Here is a 12,219-nt window from a genome sequence, read left to right as displayed (position 1 = left end):
TCCTCACCAGCACTTGGAATTGTCCATTAAAAAAAACTTTAGCCATTCTTTTTTTTTTTATCTAAGCAGAAAGTTGTATCAGTTTATTTCTCTTTAAACTAAATTAATAAAATATTTTACTTAAGTTTTTAATACTTAAAACCTAGAACTATCAGAGGTATTTATGTGTTGCTAGAATCTAAGCTACATTAAAGCTCTATTTAGCTCTGGAAGTTTTGACCATTTATTATCTAGAACCACCCAATCTGCTCTGAAGTCTGCTGAGAATGGGAGAGAATTGCATTCCTAGGGTTCAATGTTTGGCCCGAATACCTCTAAAATTTTGGGGTAAGGCAACACATCCTTCCAAAGTAGCACAGGCCTCGCTTTACTTTCCTAAAGATACATTAAATACCCATGAGGCAAGATGTGGGACAGTTTTACTGTGATGATTCTGTTTCACTGGTGACAATGCTGAAGCTGTTCATTGTTTTTCAGTGGGCATTTTGAATCTCCTTCAAATACGATTATTGCTCTCCCAGGAGGCACCTTGTCTTAGTTCCAGCTGCTATAACAAAATGCCATACACTGGGGATTTAGAGGATAGGCATCTATTTCTCACAGTTCTGGAGGCTGGAAAGTCCTAGATCAAGGTGCAAGACGATTCCATTCTTGGTGAGCTGTCTTTCTGGCTTGCAGAATGCTGCTATCTTGCTGTGTGCTCACATGACCTCTTCTTGCACACTGGAGGACAGAGAGTTTAGCCATTCTTATAGTTGAGTAGTGGTATCTTACTGTGTTTTATTTTTTTTTTTTAATTTTTTTGTTTTGTGGGGGGCATATTGGGGAAGAGTTTGTTTTTCCAGGACCCATCAGCTCCAAAATCAAGTCGTTTTTTGTTTTGTTTTGGTTTGGTTTTTTTCAATCTATTGTGGAGGGCGCAGCTCAGCTCCAAGTCAAGCTGTTGTCCTCACTCTAGTTGTGGAGGGTGCAGCTCACTGGCTCATGTGGGAATCGAACCTGTGACCTTGGTGTTATGAGCACTGCGCTCTAACCAAGTGAGCCAACTGGCCACCCCTCTTACTGTGGTTTTAATTAGCATTTCCTTAACATCTAATATCTGACATTCATATATCTTCTTTGGTGGAGCGTTTGTACAAATCTCTTTTTATACCTTTCTTTTGCTCAGTTTTCTATAGAGAATTTTGTTTCCTTTTTTTATGGATTGTGCTCTTGGTGTTGTAGCTAAGAAATTTTTACCTAATCTAAATAGCTTTTATATTTAGTTCTATGATCCATTTTGTGTTAATTTTTGTATGTGATTTAAAGTGTGGATTGAAGTTCATTTTTTGCATGTGACCATATGGTCATTCCAGCATCATTTATTTTGAAAACTGTCCTTTCTTAACAGAATTCCCTTTGTACCTTTATTGAAAATCAGTTATCATTTTGTGTGTGGGTCTCTTTCTGGACTTTTCATTCTGTTCCATTGATCTATTCATCTATCTTTATACCATTCCTATACTGTCTTGATTAGTGTAGCTATATAATAAATTTGAAATGTAGCATTAGTCCTCCAACTTTGTTTTCTTCTCTTTCAAATTGTTTGGGATAGTCTAAGTCCTTTGTATACTCATATGAATTTTAGAATCAGTTTTTTAATTTCTACAAAAGTGAATTTTGATTGGGGTTACATTGACTGAGATCAGTTTGGAGATAATCGAAGTCTTCTTAATATTATTGGGTCTTTCAATTCATGAACAATTATATTCCTCTCAGCAATGTTTTCTACCATTCAGTGTACAGGTCTTATGCATCTTTTATCAGATTTATCCGTAGGTATGCCATATTTTACGCTATTTTTCCCAGCTTTACTAAGATATAATTGACATATAACATTATATTAGTTTAAAGTGTGCAATGTGTTGATTTGATACATTTATAAATTACAACATGATTACCACTGTAGTGTTAGCTCACACCTCCATCCTGTCACATAGTGACCATCTTTTCTGCGGTGAGAACATTTAAGATCTACTCTCTTAGCAACATTCAAGTATATGATACAGTATCATTAGCTATAATCACCTCAGCTCCCCAGAACTTTTTAATCTTATAACTGGAAGTTCGTACCCTTTGATCAGGAGAGAGAAACCATATACGTATTTGAACAGGGAAAGTATAACATAAAGAACCACTAGCTATCGTGGGATCAGAGTAACAAGGGATTGGCTAGTACAAGTAAAGAGAACTCTAAAGAAAACAGGAACAGCGGGAATAAGGAACAGCCAGTACCTCTAGGACTGTACAGGAGCACCCAAGGAAATGCCTCCCCTGCTTCTGAGGGGTGAGATCCAGACTTTGTTGGGAGGGCACAGCTATGGTTCATGGATGGCAGAAGAGTTGCTGTGGTGCCACACTGGCTGAACTTGCTGGAAATCTGCCCTCTCAGGCTTCAGAAAGAGCTAGTCTTGCTGGAGGTATTCCACCACCAATCAGCTGAGAGGGCTGCCAGGGTTAACCACTGGGTGCTGCTGGCTGCGATACACTGCCGGAGCCTGGAGCTGGAGAAGCTACTCGTGCTGCAGGAGCGGGGTCCTGGAGAAGTCACTCATTGCAGGAGCTGAGCTCTAGAGAAGCCACCCTCACTGCAAGAGCTGGCTGCTGGGGAAGTTGCGTGTACATCAGGAGCCAGATGTTGGCAAAGCTACACACGCTGCAGGAGCCTGGTGCTAGACAAGCTGCCCGTGTGGGAAGAGCACGCTGAGTAAGCCCACTAGAACCAGGACGCATTCATAGAAAGCTGAATACTTCAGTTTTTTGAAGCAAAGTGTGGAAAACATTTAGTGAATTAAATGTGTTGAATTTGGAGAGATAGACAGAGGAGAATATTTTGCTTTCTCTCAAAAGGGTTTTTCAAGTGTCTGTTCGGAGGAATTCAAAGGACCATAGGTTATATTTGGGAAGGGAAGACAACTGCATGAAATGGTAACAATTTTAGCCTTCGAGTATTAATTCTTTCTGTTATAACACAAAACTTCCAAATTGAGTGTCAGCATGCGTGGTACCATATCTGCTTTATAAAGTTATAGCAGATACAACCTCCCTAGAGGTATACTGAAATTAGAGTCTGTTTTGAATATGCACAGAGGAGCAAAACAGCAAACTTAATACAAATGTGTATCCTCTCATGTAAGAATTCTGAGGTGAATGGGTCCATTCAACAAGTCCACTCTAATCCTGACGCATCATTCAGGGACCATGTCCCAAAGCATTGCTCTGCCATTTCCTAGGGCATTGTTGTCAGCTGTGTGGTTAATATTGGGTCATTGTTGAGTCCAATGGGAAGGGAAGGAGGAATGGAGAATATTTGCCCACGTTTTAAGGCCTTTCCGAGAAGTGGCACATATCACTTCTGCTCATACTCCACTGGTGAGAACAAAGCGAAGCTGGTCAATGTTTTGCCCAGCTACACTCTGTTACTATAAAAGGAGAGGTCAATAGATTTGGATGGATGGCTTGAAGTTTCTGCCGTAGATGGCTTTCCCTCTCCTATTTTACACTTGGTAAAAGCATATATTCCTGGGCCCAAGGAAGACTTGCAGCTGGCTATGGAGTTGGAGCACAGATACTACTTACTGTTTGTCTTTGTCAAGATGGCTGATGCTGCAACAGTTTTTCCTATTAATATAGAGGAACTGATGTGTGAGACACATATATTAAATATTTATGCTCATAATGGCTCAGAGGGAAAAGCAAGAGGAAGCAGAGATTAGTAAGGTTTTAGAGCACATATGAAATAAGGACATGCAATCTGAAATCTTTCTTGTATGCCAGGCTTCCCTTTAACAGATTGCAGTTCCTTCTTCTGGTTACTCTACTCACTATCCAGACCTCCTAGTAGTGGATATGGGTTCAAATCCCATCTCTCTCACTTATTTAGTTACTTGATACTCACCAAGTTACATGACTTCTCTGCTTCTGTTTCCTCATCTGTGAAACATGATTGATAATGATAGTTACCTTTTAGAGTTTAGTGAGGATTAAATGAGCTATTATGTATAAAGCACTTGGAACAGTACCTGGTGCATCACAAATGGTACATGATTGTTTTGCATATAGTAAGTGTTTTAGAAGAGTTTTGTATTACTGCATTATTACTATTTTCATTATCGTCATATGAAGTCTTCTATTTCTCTGTGTTCATCCTGTCTCAACTACATGTACCCTCTATCCTCTGCTAATTGTTCTTTGAGACATTTTCATTTTTCCTTTTTCTTTTTAGATGAGGACATTGAGCAAACCCAACAACAGAGAATTTCTGAAGAAGTTTCATTCCACTGTGAGAAATTTGGTCAATCCATAGAAGAGTCATTGTGTTCCATTTTAGAAGAATTATGGCAAGATAATGCCCAGCTAGACAGATATCAAGAAAACCAAAATAACCCTTTAAATCATGTGAAAGTATTCATTAAAGAGAGGGGCTATGGGTGTAAAAATATTGAAAGAATAATTCATGTGAGTACCAAGCTTGTTCCTTCAATAAAAAGACACCATAACTGTGAAACATTTGGAAAGAGTTTGAAGCACACTTTGAACTTACATAATCATAATAAAAGCAATGCAACAACAAACCTTGATAAGATTTTTGAAAATGGCAACAACTTTGCCCATAACTCTTCCTCTAAGAATAAGAATGCTAACACAGGAGCAAGTACTTGTGAACATAATCAATGTGAAAAGCATGTTGGCCACAAACAAGTTCTCATCCACCATCAGAAAATTCATACTGGGGGAAAACTTTACGTATGTACTGAATATGTAAAGAGCTTCACCCAGAAGTCACATCTCTTTGAGCATCAGAGAATTCGTGCTGGAGAAAAATCCCATGAATGCAACAAGCGTGAGAAAGTCTTCACTCAGAACCCACAAATTGATGTAGCTCAGAGTGTTTATACAAGAGAGAAACCCTATATATGTACTCAATGTGGAAAGGCCTTTACTCTCAAGTCAAACCTCATTACACATCAGAAGATTCATACTGGGCAGAAACCCTATAAATGCAGTGAATGTGGAAAAGCTTTTTTCCACAGGTCATATCTCTTTAGACATATGAGAATTCATACAGGAGAAAAACCTTATGAATGCAGTGAATGTGGAAGAGGCTTTTCCCAGAATTCAGACCTCAATATACATCAGAAAACTCATACTGGAGAGAAACTCTATGCATGCAATGAATGTGGGAAAGCCTTCACAAGAAAATCAGCACTCAGGATGCATCAGAGAATTCACACAGGAGAGAAACCCTATGTATGCACTGAATGTGGGAAGGCCTTCATCCAGAAATCACATTTCAATACACATCAGCGAATTCATACTGGAGAGAAACCTTATGAATGCGGTGACTGTGGAAAATCATTCACTAAGAAGTCACAACTCCATGTGCATCGAAGAATTCACACAGGAGAAAAACCCTATATATGTACAGAATGTGGAAAGGTCTTCACTCATAGAACAAATCTCACTACGCACCAAAAAACTCACACTGGAGAGAAACCCTATATGTGTGCTGAATGTGGGAAGGCTTTCAGTGATCAGTCAAATCTCATTAAACACCAGAAAACTCATACTGGAGAGAAACCCTATAAATGCAACGGTTGTGGAAAAGCCTTCATCTGGAAGTCACGCCTCAAAATACATCAGAAATCTCATATTGGAGAGAGACACTATGAATGCAATGAATGTGGGAAAGCCTTTATCCAAAAATCAACATTAAGTGTGCATCAGAGAATCCATACAGGAGAGAAACCCTATGTCTGTCCTGAATGTGGAAAGGCCTTCATCCAGAAATCACACTTCATTGCACATCATAGAATTCATACTGGAGAGAAACCTTATGAATGCAGTGACTGTGGGAAATGCTTCACTAAGAAGTCACAACTGCGTGTGCATCAGAAAATTCACACAGGAGAGAAACCCAATATATGTGCTGAATGTGGAAAGGCCTTTACTGACAGGTCAAATCTCATAACACACCAGAAAATCCATACTAGAGAGAAACCGTACAAATGCAGTGACTGTGGAAAAACCTTCACTTGGAAGTCACGCCTCACTATCCATCAGAAATCGCATACTGGAGAGAGGCACTATGAATGTAGTAAATGTGGGAAAGCTTTCATCCAGAAAGCAACACTAAGTATGCATCAGATAATTCATACAGGAAAGAAACCCTATGCCTGCACAGAATGTCAGAAGGCCTTCACTGACAGATCAAATCTCATTAAACATCAGAAAACTCATAGTGTAGAAAAACTTTATAAAGGCAGTGACTGAAAAAGCCTTCATCAGAAAATTACAACTCGGCATGCATCAGATGTCTCATAGTAGGGAAGAGGAGCGCCCAATACTGCAGTCATTGTGCAGGGGAAGGAGATATGACAAACTTCAGTGAACAGAAGACAAAGCCAAGTATCCTTCAAATACCAGTAACTGCATCACCACAGTTGGTATGCAATTATATGCACAGGGAGACTTTGATAAAGCATTTGAGCAATAGTCCTATTTGGGTTCATGATTCTTATAGTGACTCTCAAGCTCCTGCAAATGGTAGAAATAGAGACCCCAGGAGATAACATGTGGTCTCTTATATTTCACTTTTTGGATAAAGGACTTTGTAAATTTAGCACTGATTAGTTTTTCATACCCTGGGATGTAAAAGTATTCAATACTGGCCCAAAATTTTTTCAAAGTTCTAGGGTGGGGAGAAGAGTTTTCATTGTCCAGATACTTGCAGGGCACTGAAGTCAAGGCAAAAACCTATTTGGGGGTGCAGATCTGCGAGTCAAAGCCAGAAGTTTTTGCAATCATTGACATTGAAGACACAGAAAAGGCTGCCATGAAGAGTTGTTCTTTCTCTTCCATTTGAGAAGTCACCATGGTATATGTATATTTTTTAATGAAATAGAATTTTTAAAGTCTTACTTTATTCACTGACACATTAGGCAAAAGTCTAGCCTATGTTACAAGAATATAGTTATTAAATGTTGCACACATTTCAAGGTGGCGATTGTTCCCTCATGAATTCCATGCTGTGGCAGCAGGTGATGATTCACACTCAAAACACACTATCTATACCTTCTAACCTGTACCCCAAAAGCTATCATTTATGTAAGTTGCAGACCACAAACTTCTTATCCCCTTAGTAACTGACCCTGAGCCACAGGACATTAGACTTCCAGTTTCATCCATTGAACCTTCTACTTTCTTTGGGATTCTTGATTGAAAAAGAATGATTGAGAAATTGGATTTCAATAAGTAAAATTTTAATTGTGTTTTCCTTTCAATTTTGTTAAGATATATTCATTTTCTATGTGCATAGTAAGAGTAGTTTTGTGTAGATTGCTATGGGATAAAGTCATTTTGCATTATTGTTGGTTAGTTTAAGATATAACTATAGTTTATTACAGTTGAATAACTGGAAGACTTCTCTAGAAAGAGCACTGCTTTTTTTGAGCACTGATATATAGACACTTGCTCATTTTCCCTTGTGTTTTTATGGTACTTATAAGAAAAGGGGTTTTCTTTCTAGCATTCAATTTTATTTTATTTTAGACCTTTTGATTAAAGTATAATGCATATAGGAAATGCATATGTCAAAGCATAGAGTTCAATTCTCAGAAATTGAACATACTCAGATCAAGAAACAGAACATGACCACACCCCAGAAGCACTCCCTTTGCTCCCTCGTAGTCCTTACCACTGCTCCCCCAAGAGTAAACGCTGTCCTGACTTCTAACAGCATAGCTTCGTTTTGTCTGTCTGATATTTTATATAAATTGAGTCAATTATATTTCATATTTCAGTGTTGATCTTCTTTCATTCACATTATGAATGTGAGATTCATCTATATTTTTAATATAGTTATAGATAATTCATTCTCATTGTCATATTACCTTCCATTGTGTGAATATGCTACAATATATTTATCTATTCTACTGTTGACGGACATTTGGGTTGTTTGCAGCTTGGGGCTGTTAGGAATATTGCTGTTATAAATATTTTGGTCCCTATCTATTGGTGAACATATTTATGGATTTCTGTTAGGTATATATCTAGAAGTTGAACTGTGAGGTCATGGAGTATCCATATAGTCAGTTTTAGCTTATAAAACTGGTGTTTGAAAGTGGCTATACCAACATACACTCCCACCAGCACCGTATACAAATTCTAGTCGCTCCACAACCTTGTCAACACTTGGTATTTTCCATCTTTTTTAGTTTAGCCATTATGGTGGATGTATAGTGATAGCTCTGTGTGGTTTTAGTTTTTATTTCCTTGTCCTCCAATCCCACCATAGTATCTCAAGACAGCTGACTGATATCAGAGATCTGAGACCCAGGCCTGGGCCTCACATAAACATATAAATATAAGCACTTAGTAAGTTTAAATCTTACACACACACACACACGCACACACAAGCACACACACATGCAAAAGCCTAAAGCCAGATATTGTAATTAGTTAATTGCATTAAACATTTATGGGAAAAATAATGTCAATACTGCACAAAATCTTTCAGAAAATAGAGGAGAAAGAAACACTCTCTAACACCATGAGGCCAGTATTACCCTGATTCTTAAGCCATACAAACACATCACAAGAAAACTACAGACCATTATTTCTCATGAATGTAGATGTAAAAATCTTCAACAAAATATCAACAAATTGAATTCAGCAACATATAAAAGGATTATACATCATGATCAAGTGGGGTTTATTCCAGTGATGAAAGCCTGCTTCAAAATTCAAAATCATTCAATATAATCTATCATATTAACAAGCTAAAGAAAAATCACATGATCTACAGATTTAATACTTTATCTAATTTCCAGCAGGCTTTCTTCCTCAGAAATTGATAAGCTAATCCTAAAATTTATATAGAAATAAAAAAGACCAAGAATAGCAAAAATGAATTTGCCAAAGAACAAAGTGGGAGGACATTCACCTCCCAATTTCAAAATTATTCTAAAACTACAGTAATCATGACAGTATGGTACTGGCATGGGGATAGAGACCTAGATCAATGGAGCAGAATAGAGTCCAAGAATAAACCCTCATACTTATGGTAAACATATTTTTTTTTACAAATGTGTGAAGGAAATTCAATGTGGAAAGTTTTTCAACATTTGGTGCAGGGATAATCGGGTATCCACACACAAAAAAATGAATTTAAATCTTACTTCACACCATACTAAAAATTGACTGAAAAATGGATCAGAGATGAAAATATAAAAGCTAAAATTATAAAAGTTTTAGCAGAAAACATAGGAGAAAATCTCTCTGACCTTGTGTTAGGCAAGGAATTCTTAGGACACCAAGAGCATGAGCCATAATGAAAAAAAAATGATACATTGGACTTCATCAAAACCAAAAAGATCTGTGCTTCAAAGGACACCATTAAAAAAAAAAAGAAAAGGTATTCTAAATCATGTATCTGATAAAGACCTTGTATCCAGAATATATAAAGAACTCCTACAACTCAATAAAAATAAGACAAATAACCCAGTTTAAAAATGGGCAAAAGATTTGAAGAGACATCTCACCAAATAAAATATGCAAATAAGCACTGGAAGAGATGCCCAAAATCATTAGTCATCAGAGAAATTCTAATTAAAACTACAATGAAATACTGTAGTACATGTACTAAAATGGCTATAATAAAAAAGACAATTACAACAAGTGTTGGCAAGGATATGGGGAATCAGAAACTGTCATACATTTCTGGTGTGGATACATTAAAATGGTGTAGCCACTTTATAAAAGTTTGGCAGTTTCTTTAAAAGTTGATTATAAATTTACCGTAGAACCCAGCAACGCCACTCCTATTACGTACCCAAAAGATATGGAACGTGTTCACACAAACACTTGTCCTTGAATATTCATAACAGCATTATTCATATGAGGCAAAAAGTAGAGAAAATCTAAATATCCATCAACTGGTGAATAGATAAACAAAATGTGGTATATTCCACAACAAAAAGGAACAAACACTAACAGAGGCATACCTCCTTTTATTGTGCTCCACAGGTGTTGCTTTTTTTACAAACTGAAGGCAATACCCTCCACCAGCAAAAAGATTACAACTCACTTTATTGCGATACTCTCTTTATTACAATGGTCTGGAACCAAACCTGCAATATCTCCACAAGGTATGCCTGTAAATACTGCAACATGGATGAACCTCAAAAGTATTGTGCTAAGTGAGAGAAGTGAGACACAAAAGATCTAATATTGTATTTGTATATTAATGAAATGTCTGTTAAGTCAAATCTATAGAGAGCTGTACATTAGGGTTTGTCTGGTGGGGTGAGAATGGGGATGGTCATTAACTGTAAATTAGTACAAGGGATCTTATTGGGGTGATGTAAATGTTCTAGAATTTGTGGTGACAATTGCACAACTAGGTAAATTTAATAAAGGTCATTGAGGTGATCCTTAACTCCATTCCTGTTTAAACATCTGGATTCCCTGCCATAACACCTGTTGCCACCTATAGCTAGAATAAGGTGTTGTCTTGGAGCCTGTTGTACATTTAAGAATAAAGTTTCATTTACAAAATTAAGGTTGTTGAATGGTACAATTTCTTTTTTTATTTTTCAATTACAGTTGACATTCAGTATCATTTCGTATTAATTTCAGGGGTACAGCATAGTGGTTAGACATTTACATAATTTATGAAGTGATCCCCTGATTAGTGTACTGCCCATCTGACACCCTACATAGTTATTACAATATTATTGGCTATACTCCCCCATACTATGCTTTACTTCCCCATGACTATTTTGTAACTATCAGTTTAAATATGGAATGTAAGTTATACCTCAACAAAGTTTTTTTTCCCCCCAGAGTTGTTTTAGCTACTAGGTCCTTTGTTTATTTATTTATTTATTTACTTACTTACTTACTTACTTATTTATGAATGTTTATGGGTTTGAGCCAAACTGATGACATATGCCAGGGAGCAATATCTCAAGTGCTCCATAGGTCCTTTACATTTCCATATGAATTGTAGAACAAGTTTGTCCCTTTCAACAACAACAACGACAAAAAGCAGTTGTGATTTTTATTGAGATTGGTTTGAATCTATAGATCAATTTGGAGAAAATTGAAATCTTAACCATACTGAGCTCCCTGACCCATAAATAAGGTATAGCTCTCTATTTCTTTAAGTACTCTTCAATTTCTCTCAGCAATATTTTGTAGTGTTCAGCTCTTTCACATCTTCTGACAAAGTTTTCCCTAAGTATTTCATATTTTTATGCTATTTTACTTGGTGTTGTCTTACTTCCACTTTATTGTGTGGTACTGGTTTTTCATTTCACTTTCTTGTTAATTACTAGTATATAGCAAATCAACTGATGTTTGTATGTTTATCTTGTACAGAAATAAGAGGAAACAGTCCCCACACAAAACTGCTCACTTCTGACACCAATTGCAGGGTCTCCAAGACCACCCTCAGGTTCAATAATTCACTAGATGGCTTCATAGAACTCACTGAAAATTATTATACTCGTAGTTACATTTTATTACAGCTAAAGGATAGAAATTAAAATCAGCCAAGGAGAAAAACACATATGGCAGAGTCCAGGAAGGTAACAAATGCAGAGCTGCCAGTTATCATCTCCCCCACAGAATCAAGGTAGCATTACTCTCCTGGCATCGATTGCAATAGCATGGAGTACTGCCAACCAGGGAAACGCACCCAAGCCTTTTGTTCAGAACCTTCAATGGGGCTCCATCATGTAGGCACAGTTGACTGCTCACATGGCTGGTCTCAGTTTCCAACCCTCAGGAGGCCAAGTTTCAAGACCCAAAGCCCCTTCAACAACATGATGAAGGCTGTTGTTGATGTGGCTCTGAGCCTCCATGCTAAATCAGATAGCTGCTATCTGAATGGCACAAGGCCCCCAGGTAAACAAAGACACGCCTGTCAGGCCTGACTTTTCAAGGGCCTAGAGATCATCTTCCAGAAGCCGAGGGCAAAGACCAGACATCCCTTTGGGTAAGGTTAAATACTTCACTACGCAGGCTATCCCTAGCCTTTGGCCCAGGCTCTTTCACAGCAAAATATATTTGGGCATCTAGTTTTAGTATAGCATTTATATGACATACAATAATAGTAAAAAATGAACTCATCCTATAAAACTATTATATGCATTTTTATGTTTTTATATTAATTTG

At 37.3% G+C, this 12,219-nt stretch overlaps 1 protein-coding gene and 1 pseudogene across 2 annotated transcripts in view; both read left to right on the top strand.

Moving 5' to 3' along the window:
* ZNF41 (zinc finger protein 41) overlaps positions 1 to 10,600 on the top strand; it is a 60,669-nt gene extending 50,069 nt beyond the window's left edge. For both annotated transcript variants that reach the window (XM_074324013.2, XM_074324012.2), the window contains one exon: positions 4,265 to 10,600. In XM_074324013.2, coding sequence (XP_074180114.1) covers positions 4,265 to 6,312 — 2,048 coding nt within the window. In that variant the 3' untranslated portion in view covers positions 6,313 to 10,600. The remainder of the gene's footprint in view (positions 1 to 4,264) is intronic.
* Positions 6,550 to 10,600, top strand: LOC109437461 (tRNA-splicing ligase-activating factor archease pseudogene; annotated as a pseudogene).
* Positions 10,601 to 12,219: the final 1,619 nt, after the last annotated feature.

Source organism: Rhinolophus sinicus, chromosome 18, assembly GCF_057876585.1.
Source record: "Rhinolophus sinicus isolate RSI-liver-muscle chromosome 18, RSI-T2T, whole genome shotgun sequence".
Classification (NCBI taxonomy): domain Eukaryota; kingdom Metazoa; phylum Chordata; class Mammalia; order Chiroptera; family Rhinolophidae; genus Rhinolophus; species Rhinolophus sinicus.
Note: the sequence above shows the minus strand (reverse complement) of the source record. Positions and strands in the feature narration are given on the sequence as shown.